The sequence below is a fragment of the Ailuropoda melanoleuca genome, chromosome 7 (genome assembly GCF_002007445.2).
Source record: "Ailuropoda melanoleuca isolate Jingjing chromosome 7, ASM200744v2, whole genome shotgun sequence".
NCBI lineage: Eukaryota > Metazoa > Chordata > Mammalia > Carnivora > Ursidae > Ailuropoda > Ailuropoda melanoleuca.
In genome coordinates this window covers 27104260-27126427 of record NC_048224.1, presented here as the reverse complement: position 1 = coordinate 27126427, position 22168 = coordinate 27104260, and the positions used below count along the sequence as shown (strand labels likewise).

The window sequence follows — 22168 nt, the reverse complement described above, 5'->3', positions numbered from 1 at the left end:
GTGTCCCTTGTTAAATTCCTTATACCCTCGATGCCTCAGTGTTTCCATTTGTAAAATGGTAATAACAACACTTATCTCATGGGGCTGTTGTGTATGAATTTCCCCAGTTAAGGCACTCAGAACAGTATCTAGTGGATGGCAAGTTCAATACATGCTAGCTGCTAATAGCTGTCTTCTGGCTTACTGTCTTTCCCCCACTAGATGGTAAACTCCTGAGAATATGAACATTGCCTGTCTTGTGCTCCAGAGCCTGGCATTCAAAGGCGTTCAGTAAACTTTCACTCAGTGAATAAATAATCATCACAGACTCATCAGAGATGTCCTGCCAGAAGTTCAGGTTTAGTAAGGGCCAAACTTTCAGGGGCTACCTGCTCCTCATGACCCCCGGTGTGAATCCTCTTTCTGCCTGCTCTATCACCCTCCATAACTCACCAGTGACTACGTCCTGAAGAATCTGTCTGCTTCTGGAACTCAGCATTATCTCATGCCTGCTTTGCACTGGCCTTGATGGAGAGCCCGTCTCCTGACTCTGTCCCCCACTCCATCTTCCCATGTCTACCGTGGCTTGAGCTCACCCATTTCTCCACTTTGTACTACTACCCATCTGACCTCCATCTTGCATCTAGAACAGGGGTTGGAACACCGCAGCCCATAGGTCAGATTCAGCCCACTGCTTGCTTCTGTAGTTCCAGTCCTATGAGAGCACAGCCGTGTCCATCTGCTATAATGGCAGAGTTGAGGAACTGTGACCGAGACCCTACAGCCTGTAAAACCTGAAATAGTTACTATCTGACCCTTTACAGAAAAAGTGTGCTGACCCCTGCTCTACAGGAAGTTGCTAAGCCTAGGATGGACTGTGTCCTGATTGCACTCCCTCGCTCAAGAATAGTCAGGGACCCCCATGGCCTGCTAGCCCAAATCCGAACTCCTCAGCTTCACACTCAAAGCTCTCCAGCATCAAGTGCCAGTCCACTGCTCCCACTTGATCTGCTGCTGCCTCTTCCGATGCACTGTGCTCGCAAGCCCTCTTTTTCCTTTTTAAAATTTAAATTCAATTAATTAACATATAATGTATTATTAGTTTCAGAGGTAGAGGTCAGTAATTCATCAGTGTTATATAACACCCAGTGCTCATTACATCACATGCCCTCCTTAACATCCATCACCCAGTTACCCCATCCCCACACACCCCTCCCCTCCAGCAACCCTCAGTTTGTTTCCTCTGCTTAAGAGTCTCTTACGGTTTGTCTCCCTCTCTGGTTTGGTTTTGTTTCATTTTCCCCTTCCCTCTCCTATGATCCTCTGTTTTGTTTCTTAAATTCCACATATCAGTGAGATCATATGATAATTGTCTTTCTCCAATTGACTTATTTCGCTTAGCATAATACCCTCTAGCTCCATCCGTGTCAGTGCAAATCTTCAGTATTCATCCTTTCTGATGGCTGAGTAGTATTCTGTTGTATACATGAACCACATCTCCTTGATCCATTCATCTGTCGATGGACATCTGGGCTCTTTCCATAGTTTGGCTATTGTGGACATTGCTGCTATGAACACTGGGGTGCAGGTGTCCCTTCAGATCACTACATTTGTATCTTTGGGGTAAATACCCAGCAGGGCAATTGCTGGGTTGTAGGGTAGCTCTATTTTCAACTTTTTGAGGAACATCCATCCTGTCTTCCAGAGTGGACAAGCCCTCTTCTCCTGTCAAACATTCCCATCTTTGGGTCTCTGTTGGTGCCATTCCCCAGGCCTGGGATGCTGTCTTCACATGCCACACAGGGCCTGTTCCTGTCAACAGTCCGCCCATCTTTCCAAGTTGGCTTCCCTGGAGGCTTTTGCTTGTTCACCAGCTGGCAGCTCTCTGAGCCCCGAGGCCTCAGCATACCGTTTTCACATCCCACTTTCATGATCCTGAGCACATTGCACTTTTCTCAGTGCACAGTGAGTTATCCCCGGGTCCCCCACCTTCCCCAGCCCCAGCCCGAGGCTCTGGGGTCCCTTTGGGTGTGACCCTGGGTAATTGAGTGCTGAGTCCCTGACAGCTTTGTAGGCACACAATTGCTCACTGGGTCGAATGACATAATATTTTTCTTGAGTCAGAGAAAGGAGGTTTTCTACTGCAAGAACTTTGCTTCCTTTGGTAAGGGAGAAGGGAAGAAAAGTCAATCTGAACAGACAGTGATTTTTCCTTTTTTTGACCCCCTCTGTCATAAAGAGCTAAAAGATTTACTTTTAAAAATTTGGTTACTACAGATAAGTACAATTAACCAGTATTATACCAGCTAAAACCTTGCTCATTTCCCCAACTCTGTCTATCATCTGGGAGCTAATTATCCCCTGTGGTGTATGCTTTTATTGTAAATCCTCTCAAAGTCTTCTCGTCCACAAAGTGGGGCTCACTTTAAATAAATCAGGCCTTTCATCCCAAGGCACTTGGATCAAAGATGGCAGAGGTAGAAACCTTGTCTAATTCATTTGCAAAACTTTGGTGCAGAATGGTAGTGTGGCAAGCACCAGGGCAGGGTTCAGAAACAGACCAAGTTTGAAGCCGGTTACGAGCTAGCTGACCTTGACAATCTGGAGGTCTCTTGGGCCTGTGTTCTCATCTACAAAATGGTAGAGAACACTCATCACTTCACAAGGTTACTGGGGGAGCAGGCCTGTAGTAAACACTTAACAAATCCATTCCTCCCTCTTCCTTCTCTGAGCAAGGGCTTCCCGGGTTCAGAGAGGCTTTCTCCAGCTTCTCCTGAGTCATGCTGGGGCAAGAATGGGATAGGGCATTTGGAGCAGCTCTAGGAATTGCCAAAGGAAAGTGACAGAGAGGAACACGGGCTGTGTGCATGTGTGTGTGTGTGTGTGTGCAAGAGTGTGTGTCTCGGCTACTGTCCATCACCTACGGCTGCACTGGCCCACCTGAACCCCCTTTATTTGCTTCTTCACCAGAGCCTCACTCGAACACCATCTACTCCCTTGTTCAGAAGCTGTCGTGCCACTCCCTGCCGTCTGTGAATAAAATCCAACCTCTCTCTCCCGTCACGCAGCGCGCTCCACAGCCAGCCTGGGCCATCTCCCGCTCCTCCCACGAGAAAATGGCCTGTGCTCCCGTTCCGCTGGATGGATCACTACTCCCTGGGCAACGCTTGCCTTCCTGGCTCTCTGCATTAGTCCATGTGACTTCCTCAGACTGATGTGCGCCCTGAACCCCCACCAACAGCCCTGTCCCCCACTTGTCCTTATTGAATTCTGTGGCCCTCAAAGCTCAGCTCAGGTCCAGCTTTTCTTGCAAAGCCTCCTCTGCCGTACTGACAGGAAGGAGCAGACGGTGCTCATTCCCCTGCATGCAGAGCGCTTCCTGGTCCCTCTCTTTGCAGCCCTTATTTCACCCTGCCCTGGACTCTCGGGCGCTCCGTGAATGTCTATCCTCCCGCAACTAGATGGCAAGCTTCTGGAAGACAAAACCGCCCTTTACCTAGTCTGTACCCTCACCCCTGCAGCAGCTCCCTCCTACGGAGGAACCTGTTAGGTATAAGCTGAACTGTCTTCAACCCAGAACAGAACATGCAGATCTTGGACCTGCCCTGACATCTTGCTTGAGTTTTTAGCTGCACCGGTCTTTTGGGGAGCCGGTGGAGTCACATACAAGAGTCAGGGAGCCCAGTGGTAAGGGTGAATGAAGGATTAGAAGCTGTCAGAGGCCTTGGGTACTTCATTCCTCTGAGCCCTGATTTCCTACCCTGGAAGATGGTGATAAAACACATCTTGCTGGGTGGTTGTACAACTAAGAGGTAACACAGAGCTTGGGTTATTGCAGGTCCCCAGCCCATAACGGTTGTAGGAGGACCAAGGCAGCTGCAGGGCACGATGCCTGGGGGTCCTGGGAGCCAGCAAATTCTCACTGGGAGAGGGACTCAAGTTTACTCTTAATACCTTCACAGTCGTGTTTGCCTCAAACTTGAAAGCTTTGGTCTGTCCGTTCTCCAAGTACAGCTTGAGCACGTTGGGCATGCACAGCAGAGAATTACCCTGGAAAATACAAGAGTGGTGTTGAAACTGGCCTTTCCTTCCGCTTTCCTTTCCTCAGCTCCCCTGGCCCCATCCAGTGTGGAGAGCAGGATCCTCCCTGACCTCCTCACCATGTCGTGGGCTGATTCCTGGCATCTGGAGACTTCTCCAATGGACCAGGTTGATGCCACACAGACACAGGCATGCCATGTTCCGGGGATATCCACTACAAGCGTCAGACATGAGAGGTGGAGAAGAGTGGGCCTGTGGCATCATCCTGATGGCACCGCATGAGCCCATATGAGGTCTCACAACCACCAGCTGCCACTTCAATACCTTTGCTTGCTACCCTCATGGGATACAGTTTAATAAATCAGATGACAAGCATGCACACTCACCCCAGAGGGCCTTTCCTGGTGGGGGGGGCTGACGGGGGTGGGAAGCTCCCTTGGAACCCCCCATTTTCCAGCTGTATTCCCTGTAGCGAAGCGCCACCAAAGGGCAGAGGGCTACTTCCACCTTCACGCATTCCAACCATCGCCCCAGACTTATGGAATCTCCTAAGGGATTCTGCCACTCCTGGAGGGTTTTTTGGGAAGCAGGCACAGGACTGATGTGTGTTTGGTAACCCCGTGCCAGCCAGAATTCCTGGGGTGGGGCAAGGCAAGAGAATTAGAGAATTCCCCCGGGGCTGGCTCTCATAAAAGTGACCTCTGAGTGCTTAACTGCAAATAAAGAGGGCCCTGGGTGTTGGTGCCCTCCAGAATTAGTGAGCAAGCAGTTCTAGAGTCCCCAAGACTTGAGCTAAAACTCCCCCAGCTTTAGTCTCTGGAAAGAGTTTAGGTATAAAGCCCACCTGGGTAGAGAAGCCTATTTTTTTTTGCAAAAAAATGGACAGTCCGCCTCAGATGAGAATTTTGCATCTTCTAACTAGAAGGGCACTCGTATCTTTTCGGGAAGACTCACACTCATCACTCTCTATGACTTAAAAAACAACAACAACAGTAGTTTTATGAAGGAAAAGGGGGGTATGTTCAGATCACAATGCTCCTTCACAATCAGGGATGACAGACTGCAAACTGCTTGCTCTGTTCTTGTCTCGCTTCTCCAGTTTTGGGTGTTTAGAATGACCTTCATCTTTGAATTTCCCAAGGGCAAAATTTCTTCCTTGGGACTTTATTACTTGGGACTTCCAAAAAATACACCCAGAGCAGCATCACATAACTACCACCATTTACTTTTCTCTAAGGCTTCTTCCAATTTTTATCTATCCCCGTAAATCATTTTTAGAGAGTGGCCATAATAGAGCATGCACCATTTCTATCTTCATTTTTTACTCAACACGTATTTCATACACTTTTTCCTGGGGCTTTAATGTTTGTAATTTTAATGGACTTCTAATCTTCTATTGGTTTGAAATATCAGGAATGGATTTAACCATTCCTTGGCCCTAGACATTGAGCATTCTTTTAAATTTTTTTCTTTTAAATATTAGTACCATAGATATCTTTGAACACATGGATTTTTGCATTAAATTATTTTATAGACTAAATTAATAGGAATGTGATCCTTGGGCCACTTTTTTATGGCATTCATTATGTTTTGTCTTTTCCCTCTGACATAAAAACAGATGAAACCAATTTACAAAGCCACTGGTTAGTGCATGACTGTGGCTACTTGGTCAGCGTCAGGCCTTACATTTTTTTTTTTTTGCTTTATTTGTGCTCATTTACTAAGTGTAAAGTGGCACTTCTTCATATTTCCCTCCACATTTCTTTAACTGTTAGCAAAGTTAAGCATTTTGCAAATGTTAGCTTACTATTTTAAATTCTTCTGGGGCCTTAACTGCTTTCAGGGGAAAAGGTTAACAACCAATTTTACCATCGTTTGTTTGTTTATTTTTAAAAAAATTTTTTAAAGATTTTATATATTTGACAGAGAGAGACACAGCAAGAGAGGGAACACAAGCAGGGGGAGCGGGAGAGGGAGAAGCGGGCTTCCCACTGAGCAGGGAGCCCGATGCGAGGCTCGATCCCAGGACCCTGGGATCATGACCTGAGCCGAAGGCAGACGCTTAACAACTGAGCTACCCAAGCACCCCTGTTTTTTTTTCTTTTAAAAAGATTAATTTATTTATTTTAGAGAGAGAGAAAGAGAGAGGGAGGGAGTGCATGTGGGCAGGGGCAGAGGGAGAAAGAGAATCTCCAGCAGACTCCCCACTGAGTGTGGACAGAACCTAAGCAGGGCCGACCCCAGAACCCTGAGATCATGACCTGAGCTGAAACCAGGAGTTGGACGCTTAACCAACTGAGCCACCCAGGTGCTCCAATTTTATCATTTTTTAAACTCATGAAAGGATGAATAGGTAGGTGACAGTGCGGAACTCACTGGTTTTGCTGGCTCTGCCTTATGTGGCTGACACAGAGACCTGGCGCTCTGACCTGCAAGTCTCCCCAGAGATACCTTTTTAGAGCCCTCTTTCTCTAAACTCCCACTCCTACCAAAACTCTGAACCAGTTTGTAGCCAGTTCAGGTCAAAACCTGTCCTCACTTGGTCTCCTCACAATACCAGCGAGTGTGGGATGGTAGCCATTTTAACACAGGATCCAGGTAATCCGGTTCACATCTGTAGAACTCTTATTCTCTACCTGTCCTTTGAGCTGTTCTATCCCCTACTTCTCATCACTGTGTATTACTCTTAGAAATGCATACCGAATCTAAATTTAATTTGCTAAAGAGGTTCAATCCATTTCCACAAACATGGACACACAGAAACACAAACATGGCCAGGTGACAGGGTGTCGGGTCTTTTCTAACACATTAGGCCTCCCACTGTCCCCTTCATGGACAAATCCACCTTCCACTCTCAGGTCTAATGAAGGTGTGGCCTGTTAAGTAGCAGGCAAGGTAGAAAATAAGGACTCTACAGATGTGAACAAGATCGCCTGGACCCTTCGTTAAAATGGCCACAACGCCCCACCTGCTGGTCTCTACAGCGAGAAGACCAGACAAAGACAAGCTGTGACTTGAAAGTTTCAAAGTCTGATATTGATTGCTGAGTTCAGAACAGCAACAGTTTGAGACCATTGGGAAGAAAATGTGTGCACTATGAATAAATGAGTCTTTAATCCAAGAGTCCACTTTAAAAACATCAAACTCCAGCTAATACTCTCCCTTTACAAATTTGTCCTCTGAACCCCCAATCCTGGACGTCTCCATATCAAAAAGGACTAGACAGTATGTTACAGTGGAAAACAAAAGAACTGAAATCACACAGACCTGGGCTCGGATGTTTTGTTGCTATATGATCTCAGAGGTTAATTTCTTAAACTCTCTAAGCCTTTGCTTCCTCTTGTGTTAAAATACCTCCCATGCAGGGTATTGTGATGACTAAGGATAATGTGCCCAAAAAGTTTAGGTTCACATAATAGAAGTTCAACACATAATGGGTTCTTCGGGTGTGGGGGGGGAGCCAATCTCCACCACTACCATCACTGCTATCGATATAGAGGGAACACTAGGTTTGAAGGTTCAAAATGAGAAATTAGCATTTGGAACCTACTGACATTTCATGGGCAAGAGAATGGAGTCACAAAATAACAGACAGTCACACCCCATGCTTCTTTCCCTGGCTTTCCCTGTCGATGGTCTGCAGGCATCTTACTGAGGGTGCTCAGAGCCCCCAGCAAACCTACTATACTCCCTTGGTAGCCTCTCTGTGCTGCAAGAATCCAGAGGCTCAAAGAGGTAGGTGCCAGGAGGCAGCTCGCCAGCTTCATGGAGAGTAATTTCAAGTTCCTGACTAGTGACGCACCTGGCTGTGTCCACTGACAAGCACTTCCTCAGCGAAGTGCACCTTCACGGGGTTGGTCTTTAGCCTGGCTCTCTTCTCCTCAGTCAGGAAGGACGACTTGGGGACTCCCTGCAAAACATTAACATGACACATTTTAGACTTCTGTAAAAGCCATTACACATCTTCTCATCTCTTAAAAACAAAAGCACAAACTCTGACAGCTGTTGAGACCTCAGTTAAAACCTACAGAGAAGGACAGCATCCCACTAAAGATCTCTTTTCATAACATCTAGGGATCCCAACCCAGACAATGTTCTTATGTGTCTTAGAATAGTCGAAGATTCAATATGGTAGCAAAATGGTTGTGTATGACAAAGACAAGAACTGGCTTATGAACAAGAAGACCCAAGTTCTGCTACTCAACTGTTATGAGAACTACCTCAAACACAAATTCTTATGGAAGAAAACCAGTTGTGTGTGTGTGTGTGTGTGTGTGTGTGTGTGTAAATCAAAACAAAATAACTGTGTGACTTTGGCAAAGTTATGGCTCCTCTTTGACCTTTAGTTTTCCTATGTACAATGTGAGAGTTGGATCCAAATAACTCCAGGGCTCCCTGAAGCTCTGACCCCTGTGATTTATCCTTGGCCCATCTTTGTTCTTCTCATCTTTTGCGTGGTACCCTCTTTCCCCAGAGGTAGAAGGAGTGATCACAGGTCGATATGAGTATGTGATGAAGCCCCTAGTCTAGATCGTAGGAAGTTAAATTGTGACACAATGAACAGCAACTTGCATGATCTAGACCAACAGGATGTGATTTCCTAGACGGAATCCTGATATGTTATTCCCAGCCTGGCACGCTATGTTTCTTGGTCTGGATAGTCCTTTAGGCCAGGCTCTAGAAAGGTACATGTGTTAAGAGTCTCAAGATGGAGCTCTGGACCACATCTTAGGTAGCTGATGGAAAAGAGATATAACAACAATCAGAGAAACTACAGAAAACAATGCTCATAGCCTCACATATCAACAGACCAATGTCATCAAGCACCTGAAGTGAAGAAGCGACCCTGAAATTTTAATGCAAGATAAACTTGATCTTAGAGGTAACTAGAGCCTTGGTGGAATAGGGTTCATGACTATGATTCAGTATCTCAAATATATAATTTGCTTTTTAAAAATTTAGTAAAAGGAGCAGGGGAAATAACAATGTTGCCTGGGGAGAGGTATACCTGTGTGGTAATCACTCAACTCCAGAAATTACTTAACATCAATTTGCTTTCTTCTTCAAGCAGAATGATTTTCCAGTCAGAAAAAATGGAAGAAATAAGGGGAAAAATAAAGTTACAACACAAAATTGGTGATAAAACTATCAGACAGTTTTGAATGAGTTCAAGACCCTATGCCAGTGACTCTCGGGGCTAGTAGATTATCATACGTAACAGTTGGCACCATCCACAGAAGAGGAAATGGAAGAAATATTAGGAGATTAAAGACGGCTAAGTATCAAGTTTCCCAGAAAATGAACACGGAAGATGAAGGAAAACACATATTGGTAAGCTTGTCATTATTTCTTGGCAAAATTCAAGATAAGAGGTGGTCAGAGAGCTTTTAGTCATTGATCACTAATAACCAATATGGAGTTACCAAGAATAAGTCAGAGCCAACTAAGTTCATTTTTCTTTTGAAGATGGGATTCCAGATTGGTAAGGCAGGGTCTTGTGGATATAGTAGTATTCCTTCATTCTTGCAAAGTATTTGATAAGGTCTCCTATAATCCCCCTGTGGAGAAGGCCAGATGCAGAGCCATTAGGAGGATTCAAAACTAGTTGACCTATGCTCAAAATTGTCCTGATTTCTAACTAAGCAACTCAGGCTCCCTTTAGCTCAGTCTCCAACGACGATGGTTAGCAATGCCTTGGATGAAGTCAGAGAAAGCGTACTCACCAAACCTGTGAGTGACACAGAGCTACAAGTTATCATCAGATCTCAGGCGGCAGAAATTTGGGAGGAAAGGTAAAGGAACTGGGTATCTAAAAGAGGAGTGTGGGAAACTTTAAGGGCAGGGGCAGCTATGGGCCAGAGGCCAAAAAATCCCTAACAACAAGCATAAGAGGGTGTAAGAGAGCAGGGTTGTCAAGAGCTGAAGGGAACAGAGTAAAGTGAGGGGTCAAAGTGACAGGTGCAACTGTCACTACCCTAAAGACTCAAAGGAATGAGAAACCAGGGGCCGAACAGGGAGAGATGCAGAGAAAAAAAGAATCTGTGGCGGGGGGGTGGGCAACCGCTATTCTCTCTCGCCTTGGGGACAGCAATCCTGCAAGAGTGAGGCGCAGAGCTGGATCAGACTAAAGAAAAGTAACTGGCCGGGTAGTGGAGGAAGCGGGGGAGGCACAGGAAGAGGTGGATCCCTGACAGGAAGGGAGAACGAGCACAGCTGATGACTACAAGTACGCCCTTCAGTTCTGTAATTCCCTGACTGTCAAATCTCAGCATGCCAGAACACCGGGCCAGAGCAACATGATTTGACAGGGATTACTGTGCAGTGTGGCACTGAAGATTAAAAAAAAGAAATTAATCGCACATCATGGGGAATGGGGGCTTGGAAGCAATTCATCTGGAACCCAGCCTCAGTTTTTGGTCAACTGCAAGTTTCACCCAAGCCAACAGTGTGACCGGGCCTCCTTAAATCTTAACCTCATCTTGGGCCTCCCTAGCATTTTTGGTGGGTGTCAGAAGTGCGCTCTCCGTGCCCTGGGTACTCTCACCAGTTGACCCCAGGTGGAACTCTATTCCTTTCTGGGCGCCACCATTTGGGAAGGCCACCATGAAACTGGGATCTGTTCAGAGAGCTATTGGAGAAGTGAGGATTCAGACATAACAAGCATTTTATGACGAAGAGTTGATGGAACAGTTGTGAGCCTGGAGAAGAGAAGGCCACAGCTCCAAATCTTTGCCAATCTATTTCATACAAGGTAGACTTGCCCTGATGAGCACGAGTTGGTGGGAATCACAGGGAAGAAGGGCCTCTTTCATATTTGGAACCACCCAACCATGAAACTAGCTTCTTTGAGAAAGAATCACACTCTGTCATAGAAATGCCCAATCCCCAAGCCCCTCCGTGGGTCCTATGCTTTTATAACTGAATAGAAGCTCTGCTATCTGTATACCTTGGCATCTAAAACATGTTGCAAACCACTCACTTGAGCCATCTAATATTAAAAAGAGACACTTTAAAGAATAGGAGCTCCTCATTATTCTAGGACATTTAGATTCTCCCTGGGTTCTAAATTAATCCATCAGAGAAGAGTGGACATGAGCTGATAAAAACTTTCTCTGTGCATGTCTTTGCTGAACTAAGAGCTAATGCTTAAAAGGGCACCGAAAGGGACAAGTTGGAAAGTTCTATCTTTTTTACTACTCTCCGCCCTAGATTGGCCAACATCATTTCATAAAGATGGCAGGTTCAGGCGCCTGGGTGGCTCAGTCAGCTAAGCGTCTGATTCTTGATTTTGGCTCAGGTCATGATCTCAGGTTTGTGAGACTGAGCCCCACATTGGGCTCCACGCTGGGAGTGGAGTCTGCTCAAGATTCTCTTTCTCTCTCCCCCTCTGCACCCCCCTTAAAAAACAATTTAAAAAATACGGACAGCAGGGTTTAAGGAGGTAGACTAGCATAATGCTTTTGACTGTGGGCTCCGAAATCTGACTACCTGGAAAATAACCCAGCTCCACTGATTTCTGCACGTGAGACCACAGGCATGTGAAGCCACAGCATTCTTATCTGTAAAAGGGGGATAACAAATATATTTATCTTGTAGGATTTTCTTTTGGTGAAGATTTAATAAGACATTAAAGATTAGTGTTAATATAAGAATGTATTATAAACCATGAATATAAATACAGCACTAGCTAATATATATATATATTTTTCCCCTATAAAATTTTATGTCCTACAGAAGCAGTAATTACTATTCCAACTTTGGATTTTATTTTACTTTTTAAAGATTTTTTTTATTTTTAGGTAATCTCTACACCCAACGTGGGGCTCAAACTCACAACCCTAAGACAAAGAGTCTCATGCCCCACCATGTGAGCCAGTCAAGCCCTGCCCCCCCAATTTTGGATTTTATCACTCCTAATCAATTTCAAGCCATTTGAGAACTCTAAGAATCTGCTGTGGCAAAGATGAGCATTCTTGCTGAAGCAAGACGTATATGATCATTCGTCTTATGATCCTGTAACTCCTGATGAGAGGCCTGAGTGGGCTGGACAGCATTCAGGGCATTTCTCAGGACATGGGCCAATATCAGCTTTCCCTGCAGGATCCCAGGAGCCCAGCATTCACATCCCCCTCTGCTTGGGAACCTCGGAGGAATCTCGGGAGTCCTACTGGAACATGTTAATTTTCCTCTCCCTACACTTTTCATTTTTAAAAGGATGCAACCATAAGCTGTTCCCCTCTTATTTACTTAACAAGTGTTTTGCTTTCATTTCTTGAAAACAGCAGGGAAAAAAACCCACCTAATTAAGATTAAGATGTTCTCCATTGAGATGCTAATCGGCTAAATAAAAAGAATCTCCTACCACCTGCACAACCATTTATACTGATTAACTTTCAGTATACTGTTTTTTGTACATTGGTTTCAAATTTCCATAGACAAATTCTGTTTAGAAGAATCTCCGTTTATTCGTCCATAAAACATTTGGTCTGTCATATTTATGGCAAATATCTTAACACTATTTAGGTGGGTTTTTTCCCCCATTCTATTTCCAAGAAATAAAAACAAAAAACAGTACTTGCCAAAAATGAGAAGAGAACACAGTTTCTTTGATTTTTAGTGTTCTGAAGTTTTTGGACCAGAGAAATTTAATTTTTTCACATAATCAAATAGCTGTTTGTTCATTGTGCTTCCCCCCACTCCCTATATAGTTAGGAATTCTTTCTATAACCTATGGCCAGATAGACACTCATCCATATTGCCTACATTCTAATATTTTTTTAATATTTAATTATCACGTCAAATGGTGTGACTTTTTTTTCAAATACTTAAAGAAATGTCCTAATATGATTTTGTGAATAATCATCTTTTCTTCCAGTGATATGGGATACCATATTTTCCACATACTAAATTCTTATATCAGTACCTATTCTAGGACTTTCTGTTTGATTACACTGACATGTTCAACCATTTCATCGATATCATATTGCTTTAATTATTTTAGCTTTATTAGTTTTAAAATCTGTTACATCAAGGCCATCCTCATTACTCTTTTTTAAAATTTTAAAATTTAATTTTTTTAAAGATTTATTTGAGAGAGAGAGAGAGAGAGGGTGCAGGGGGGAGGGAGAGAGGGAAAGAGAGACTTCCTCAAGCAGACTCTCCCACTGAGTGCAGAGCCTGACAAAGGGCTCGATCCTAGTACCCTGAGATCATGACCCGAGCTGAAATCAAGAGTTGGCCACTTAACTGACTGAGCCACCCAGGCACCGCATTACTTTTTTTTTTTTTTTTAAGATTTTCTTGATAAAAGACACCTGGGTGGCTCAGTTGGTTAAGCGTCTGCCTTTGACTCACGTCATGATCCCAGGGTCCTGGGCATCAGGCTCCTTGCTCAGTGGGGGCCTGCTTCTCCCTCTGCCTGCCACTCCCCCTGCTTGTGCTATAAGTCTCACTTCAATAAACTTTGCCAAAATTCAAATACAAGTCCCAACAGGAGTTTGAATTTGCAGTAAGAATATATATTAATATGAGAATAACCAATGTAATTACAACAGTCTTCCCATCAAAGAACATGGTCTGTATCTCTTTTTATATTAAAAAAAAGTTTACATCCTTCATAATATTCTACTTTCCTTTACATAGGGTCCACCTATTTCCTTTCCTTACAGATTTCCTTTTTTCTTATTTTTCCCCTTAAAGAACTAATCCTGGGATTTATTTATTAACTTTACAATTTTTGTTTTCCAAAGCATCATTTAGATTTTAATTTTTATCATTTTCTTGATTCTGCTTTATGTTTGTTTTATAGTCTTTCCTTACAACTTCTTGCACTGAATATTCGCTTGACCTATTTCCTTATTCAATAATTAAATCACCTAAGGCTATACATTTTACTCTGAGTATAGCTTTAACTGCACATAAATTTTAAAGAGCACACTTGCTAATTTTAAATTTTCTTCTAACTAGTCTTTAATGGTGGTTTTGCTTTTCTATCTGACCGCATCTTTACTTGGGAGATCGCATTTTTATTTCCAAATGGCTAGAAAGTTTTAATTAAGTTTTTGGTAGTTATTAATTTCTATTTCATTATAGTCTGGAAAAGAGACTTATATAGTTTATTTGGAGAATTTACTGAGTTTTTTTGATAGAGTGGTATGTGGTCAATTAGATTATTAAATGCATTACTAAAATTCTCCATGCCTCTATTTATTTTTTTAACTTTATATGGCCAAGGTTAAGAGGTATGCATTAAAGTCTCTCAGAATGAGAATTTTCTGTCAACTCTTCCTCCTTGGTCGTTCTTTCTCTTAGGACTTGATTATATACTTTTCCCTGTATCACAGAGAAAGGGCTCCTTGGCCTGTGGTATTTAGGATTGCTATTTCCTCTCAGTGTGTCGTCTATTCCACACCTTGCCTGGTGATGAACCGCAGGGCTGACAAGACACTTTCACATCTAGTACTTCACTTGGTCCTCATAACAACCCATTAGAGAGGCAAGACAAGTATTGGCATCATCACTGTTTTACAGCAGTGAAAACTGAAAATTAATGACTTGCCCAAAGTCGTAACACACAAGCTTATCTTAAAACTTGTAGTTTGGTGCCTTTGTCATCGTTCTGCTCTGCATAATCCTAGATCTTTCTCCTTAGCTGGACCACAAGTTCTGGAAACCTGGACCGATCCATACCTCTCTGTTCACAGACCGATGCATTGGCTGTCTTCAGGCAATGTTGACTGCCTGCCCACCCACGGCCTGGCTGCCGTCCCCTCTGCCATTTGCCTTCCCCGTTTTTTCTCTGAGGGATATCCCACTGAGGGTATGGGGTTCTGGGGCTGAAAAAGGGAAAAGTAACAGGACACAGAAAGAGATTTACCGACGAGCAGCGAACAACTGTGATTGAAAGAGAGTCTTCAGCTTCCCTGAAAAAAAGAAAAAAAAAAGAATAAAAATAAAACCATTTCATCACTTTGGATGGTGTGTGTGTGTGTGTGTGTGTGTGTGTGAAAAAGACTGACAGAATTACAAAGCAGCCTCTTTTGCTTCAGCTTCTTTGTCTCAGCACCGAGAAAGACGAGAAAGACGTTGAGGGAAGCAGGGCTCGGCAGAGGAGCTGAAGCTGTCCCAGAGTGCCTCCCCCCTCCCCAGCCTGCGAGAATCTTCACACACCTGCCTCTACCATCTAGTCTGTAGCTACAGCCACTTAATTCAGTCCGACTTAATTTCATTTGTATGATGAGGAACTCATGCAGTTGGTATGACCACTAGCTAGGTTTATGTCCAAAAAAATTTTTTTTAAAGATTTTATTTATTTATTTGACAGAGAGAGACAGCCAGCGAGAGAGGGAACACAAGCAGGGGGAGTGGGAGAGGAAGAAGCAGGCTCCCAGCAGAGGAGCCTGACGTGGGTCTCAATCCCAGGACTCCGGGATCATGCCCTAAGCCGAAGGCAGACGCATAACGACTGTGCCACCCAGGTGCCCCCCAAAAAAATTTTTTTAAGAGAAAACATAGCAACAACACAGTTAACAGGTTGATATTTCGGACAACTTAGGCTAAATGTTTCGCTAGATTGAATGAATGAATGTGGATCACATTTATCAGATAAAAGCCAACCAGTTTGTGGTGTTTGGGCACACAAAAGCAGTGTCATGAGCCAAATCATATATCAAGATACTAGACATTTCTGTCTTGTTTTTATCTTAGATCCCCAAAGTGATAAAAGTCAACCAGATGTGGGCCACACTTCCATTTTGTACTAGAAAACAGAATTGAAAACGCAATCTATATGTCCTTTTCCTTTGCCATTGCTACACAGAGAAGCTGTTTGCAAATAATTGCATTTGACTTCTTGCAATATGAACATTTAGGCCAGTTGCTGCTGGTATGTTGCTTCCTCAAATGGGTAAAATCAGCTGGCAGTTTCTAAGTGTCTAGGGATTGCCTCTTTTCCATTTTATATAAGAACAGGCCTTCCCCGAGATAATCTACAATAAACCAAGGTCCAAGTGTTCTCAAAAGGACATTTAGGTCTCACAGATATCTGGAGGGATTGGAGAGGTTTCGTTGTGCCATGTTTTGCTTGCTTTTTCCCTTTATAAGTGGCAATGGTACTGGCAACTAAGCTAAAAAAAAAAAAAAGAAAGAAAGAAAGAAAAAAAGCAGTCCTGGGATTCCCACACGCAGTGTGGCAGAGAGCACAGGTGCACAGCACACAGCAAGTCACTTCCCCGCTGTGGAGTCCTCAATGATGCCATTCCACATGGAGACTAACACCCGAACTTGCTATGTCAGCCCTCAACACCCTTCACCAGGTGGGCCTCAGTTCCCAGAATTCTCCTCTAGGCATCTGGTGCCTCAGGCAAACTGACCCGCTCAGCATCTCCCCCTCCCTCCGCCTCCCCACCCAGTACTTCCTGCTTATCACTTCTTTGCAGGGATCGTCCTTCACCTCCACCTTTGTGGGCCGAATTCTACCCAGCACTAAAGGTACTGCCGAGATCCTTCTGGACTCCTCTGTTTTGTCAAACCCAGCTTCCCCACAAGCTGGAGGAATCTGTAGCATTTACAGCCCCTCTCCTCTTCTCCTGATGCATTGTCTGCCTTCAGCCTCACAGGGGTGCACGTAAGTCACTCCTGCACTACCAGCCGGCAGCGCTCGGGAGCACAGTCCCTCTGGCCCACAGGGCGCCCTGTCCACAGAAGGTGCTCAGGAAACAGACCGGGTTCAATGTGACCCACACACCCAAATTCCGGCCTACGGCTTTAAACTGCGAATAATTTTGCTTCTTAGTCGGAGTTTGATCTAGCCTGGCAGAAATAATAGCATCACTGAAAATCTAAACTTAATTTGCGGGCATTGATCATCTTTGAGAAAATCACCCAGTAATTGGGAAAGCAAACTTCATGATTTCCATCACCATGCTTCATTTGGGAGAAACGAAATCATCGAATCCTATCTGGGCTGTCCCACCCACTCAACTTATTCTCTGGCAATCCGGAAGCAATATTGGGCTTGGTTGAAAGGATTCTGTTTTCTACACTTTGACGGATTCTCTACAAATTGTAAGCTGCGTGTGTGTGTCTCTCCGCAGCGAGACTGTGCATCCTGAGGGCGGAGACTGTATCCTGCATTTTCGTGTTGTCTCACTCTTTGTCACTTACTCATCATTCAGTGTGTGCTGTCCATGATAGGCCCTCAGAAATGAAAACCACCCAACACCATTCACACAAAAGGCATAGTAAGTATCTTCAAGTTGGCTTTCATGTAACTCTATTTCTCATGTCTCTTTGTTTATATTAAAGTCATCAAAACAGCGTTGAGTGACAAACTGGAAAGACGAAGCCTGTAGGTGCCTCCGAGATGTCTGTCAGCCCTCTTCACTCCTATCGCTGACGTTCTTCTGTCTTAAAACCAGGGTCAGCAATTGTTGGCTCATTCAGCCGAGCACTCACCCCGTGCCAGCTCTGAGAGAGATCCAGGTCTAGACAGAAAGCGAGGCGTTGACACAAGTCACAATGCCACCAGGCAGAAGGCGGCAGCTGCCGTATCAATAAAACTACATATACACTAACCAGACATTTAAGAAGAGCTATCAGAAGGGTTAAAGAAGAACTAACAGACGCAGCATCGATTCAGTTCAATCTTTGGCGTATGTTACAACGATCCTAGAAATCCTCACCGAGGAGAGCCCGTGTATTATACTTGGGCATAACACTGCCTGCAGAACCTAGCCCAGTGTCTAGCACAGCAGGGGGCTGATAAATACGGCACCCTGTCCTTCCCCGTTGCTTCTCTAGGCAGAAGCAGCACACAGTAACCGAGACAGAATTCTCAAACACGGCCGCTGCCACCACTTTAAGGAGACGGGACCCTACTAAAACCCTGGGGAGATCAATATGTCATTCCTGTCACCCATCTTTGCTCTGTGATCATCTGTGTGACTCTGCGGATAATGGAGGCAATTTAGTACCTCAGTATATTGACTGCTCGTTCACAGGAAAGGCTTTCGGCAGGCTCGTTGTTCATCTGGAGGATCTGATCACCAGGGAAAAGCTTGCCGTGAGCAGAGCCTCCTGTTGGATAGAGAAGAAGTAATTGGTGTTCATGCCAGGAGGGCCCAGACCCCATGTGTCACAGCAGCACGACTGAATGGCAGGTTGATCCAGTCCCCTGGGCACCAGCTCACTCCCCTCCCCAACCCTAGCCCTGGCCATCTTTGGGCTCACATGGATCTATCTTCCTGTTTACAAAATGTGGATAACGTACCTACCATCCATCACCTTCAAGGGATATTAGGAGACTGTTCTGGGAAAGAAAACTAGCAGAAACCCCCAGAACCAAGAAAGCTGGCCAGTGAATCTACTACGTTAATCTCTGAAGAACTCTGGTGTGTGTGTGTGTGTGTGTGTGTGTGTGTGTGTGTGTGTAAACTGAAATCCGTAGATTTTAACTAGTTCCAGATCTAACATCAATACATAGCTGATGTATGAAAACAAACACTAGACATTTCCAGCCTGTTCTTCACCCTGATAGAGCCTATATTTTACAAAGACTCAAGTGAAAACAAATCAATAATTTCTATTACTCTCTGGCCAGCAACTCTCCCCAGCTCAGAGCATGCAAGGTTTCAGAAAAGAGGGCTGATCCAAATACTGTCACTGCCCTGAGACTGACCAGAGAGCCACGGGCGGGCAAAGCCCTGGTCCAGGCCAGCAGGAGCCTGGGGTTCTGATCAGCGGGTGCACATGGGGCTTCCTCCCCCTCCGCACCAAAGGAAGGTACAACTTCTAGACAGAATTAGGTCAGAATTAGATATACCCTTTCTAACTTCCTAGGTTAGCATTTTCAAAATTATGTTCTAGGAGAGAGATGGGAAGAGATCCAGGGCTATTTCTCCCCCTCCTGAAAAGTCAAACTCCTTTCTTGCTTCCCAGTCAGCTCCTACCTGCTGTGACGGCCACCACTGTGAGGGGAAGGCTCTCAGAAATGTGAAATCCGTAGTCCTGGAGGAGGGCATCTTTCTCTATTTTTACTGTGTGTTTCACAGGGGTGAGGGTCTGGATTGGGATCCCGGGGGGCCCATCAGCTGCAGCAACTTTAGCCCTGGAAGAGAAGGAGTATTATGAAAAAGAGACAGAGGGGATTGTAGGTAGTGGTCACAAACTGGGACAGCCCTAGGCATCCTGGAGGAGGAAGATGTAGCCTGGAGCACACTCCACCTCTCCTCTTGACAGAGCTGAGGCACAGACACCAGTAGAGAAAACCCCCAGTAGAACAGAGCACCAGGCTCTAAAACAGATGCCATGAAGGACTATGGGCACTCAGAGAAGGGGGAGAGCAGCTCTAACTTTGTGGGATAGGGGATAAGGAATCAGGAAAGCATTTGCTACCCGGAAGAGGGGACATTTGAGCTGCACCTTGAGAGATGTTGAGGGTATATCTACACATCCCAGATTCTGGCACACAGAAGATATTCAGTAGCTGCTGCTGAGTGGATGGATGCAGGGATGCGGGGATGCAGGGATGTGGGGATGCGGGGATGTATGGCCAGGCATCAGGCAGGAGGCAGTGCTTCAGCAGAGGTACAGAAGAGGAAAAACAGGGAGCATGAATAGGAACGAGGTCTTGTTCAGTTTGGATGTCCGAAGCTGACTAATTTCATAGATGGATTGTTTCATTGGTGATTTTTTTTTCTTTTGTGCTTTAAGATGAATTTCACTCCCTGAACTTTCAACTTGGTAACTGTGAGTATTCCAATATGAAATCCAAGAGAGTGAAGATTCCCCTTACAGTAATATTTAAAAACATATATGTTCTCTGTAAATCTAAAAGCAGGTAAGTTGAAAGTGTGCATTTTATTTCTCTCAAAACCACAAGGCATCTGAATCAGCAAAGAAGTCAAGCTCTGAATCTTTGCAGATGATATGACACTTTATGTGGAAAACCCAAAAGACTCCATCCCAAAACTGCTAGAACTCATACTGGAATTCAGAAAAGTGGCAGGGTATAAAATGAATGCACAGAAATCAGTTGCATTTCTATACACCAACAATGAGACAGAAGAAAGAGAAATTAAGAAGTCAATCCCATTTACAATTGCACCCAAAACCATAAGATACCTAGGAATAAATCTAACCAAAGAGGCAAAGGATCTGTACTCAGAAAACTATAGAACTTTCATGAAAGAAATTGAGGAAGACACAAAGAAATGGAAAAACATTCCATCCTCATGGATTGGAAGAACAAATATTGTGAAAATGTCTATGCAACCTAGAGCAATCTACACATTCAATGCAATCCCTATTAAAATACCATCAACTTTTTTCACATAAATAGAACAAATAATCCTAAAATTTGTGTGGAAGCAGAAAAGACCCCGAATAGCCAGAGGAATGTTGACAAAGAAAAAAACCAAAGCTGGTAGCATCACAATTCTGGACTTCAAGCTCTATTACAAAGCTGTAATCATCAAGACAGTATGGTAATGGCATAAAAACAGGCACATAGATCAATGGAACAGAATAGAGAACTCAGAAATGGACTCTCAATTCTATAGTCAACTAATCTTTGACAAAGCGGGAAAGAATATCCAATGGAAAAAAGACAGTCTCTTCAACAAATGGTGTTGGGAAAATTTAACAGCCACATGCAAAAGAATGAAACTGGACCATTTCCTTACACCACACACAAAAATAGACTCAAAATGGATGAAAGACCTAAATGTGAGATAGGAATCCATCAAAATCTTTGAGAAGAACATAGGCAGCAACCTCTTCGACCTCGGCTGCAGCAATGTCTTCCTAGACACATCACCAAAGGCAAGGGAAACAAGGGCAAAAATGAACTATTGGGACTTCATCAAGATAAAAAGCTTTTGCACAGCAAAGGAAACAGTCAACAAAACCAAAAGACAACTGACAGAATGGGAGAAGATATTTGCAAATTACTTGTCAGATAAAGAGCTAGTATCCAAAATCTGTAAAGAACTTATCAAACTCAACATCCAAAAAACAAATACTCCAATCAAGAAATGAGCAGAAACATGAACAGACATTTCTGCAAGGACGACATCCAAATGGCCAACAGACACATGAAAAAGTGCTCCATATCACTCGGCATCAGGGAAATACAAATCAAAACCACAATAAGATACCACCTCACACCAGTCAGAATGACTAAAATTAGTAAGTCTGGAAAGAACAGATGTTGGCGAGGATGCGGAGAAAGGGGAACCCTTCTACACTATTGGTGAGAATGCAAGCTGGTGCAGCCACTCTGGAAAACAGTATGGAGGTTCCACAAAAAGTAGAAAATAGAGCTACCCTACAACCCAGCAATTGCACTGCTGGGTATTTATCCCAAAGATACAGATGTAGTCATCCGAAGAGGCACCTGCACCCCAATGTTTATAGCAGCAATGTCCACAATAGCCAAACTATGGAAAGATCCCAGATGTCCATCGACAGATGAATGGATCAAGGAGATATGGTATACATATACAATGAAATACTATGCAGCCCNCCTGCTTCTTCCTCTCCCACTCCCCCTGCTTGTGTTCCCTCTCTCGCTGGCTGTCTCCATCTCTGTCAAATAAATAAAATCTTAAAAAAAAAAAGTTTATTGCTTCCTGAAGTAACAGATTAGATTTATTTATTGGGGATTAAAACGAGGTGGGGAAGAGAGGAAAAAATGAAACAAGGCAAAAACAGGGAGGGAGACAAACCATAAGAGATTCAATCTCAAGAAACAAACTGAAGGATGTTGGAGTGGAGGGGATGGGGTGGCTGGGTGATGGACATGGGGAGGGTATGTGCTGTGGGGAACGCTGTGTATTGTGTAAGACTGATGAATCACAGACCTGTACCCCTAAAACAAATAATACGTTATATGTTAATAATAATAATTTTAAAAACCCACAAGGCAAGTCATGAGGTATTTCTTATTTGTCTGTTGCAAATGACATTTCCCCCCTGCGAATCAGTGGTCCTTCCTGAGAAAGGTCAAATGGGAATGGGATGAGGTGTTTACTGTCATAATAAACAACAGAATGTGGAGGAGTAACAGCTCCCTTGGGGCTCTGCAGTTAAACCCTATCATTTATTCTCCTCCATTTACCAAATACTGTCAGGAACTCTGCTTAATGTA

General features: G+C 44.1%; 1 protein-coding gene across 4 annotated transcripts in view; it reads right to left on the bottom strand.

Annotated features, from left to right (window-relative positions):
• FRMPD1 (FERM and PDZ domain containing 1) overlaps window positions 1-22168 on the bottom strand; it is a 149824-nt gene that overhangs the window by 19048 nt on the left and 108608 nt on the right. For 2 of the 4 annotated variants that reach the window (XM_019794905.2, XM_019794906.2), the window contains exons 3-8: window positions 18969-19126; window positions 17994-18096; window positions 14897-14942; window positions 9444-9578; window positions 7823-7930; window positions 3934-4029 (exon numbers count right to left, since the gene is read on the bottom strand). In XM_019794905.2, the coding sequence (XP_019650464.2) occupies window positions 3934-4029; window positions 7823-7930; window positions 9444-9578; window positions 14897-14942; window positions 17994-18096; window positions 18969-19126 (646 nt within the window). Of the gene's footprint in view, window positions 1-3933; window positions 4030-7822; window positions 7931-9443; window positions 9579-14896; window positions 14943-17993; window positions 18097-18968; window positions 19127-22168 lie in introns of those variants that run through there. The other 2 variants (XM_002914940.4, XM_034664134.1) reach the window with 2 other exon arrangements.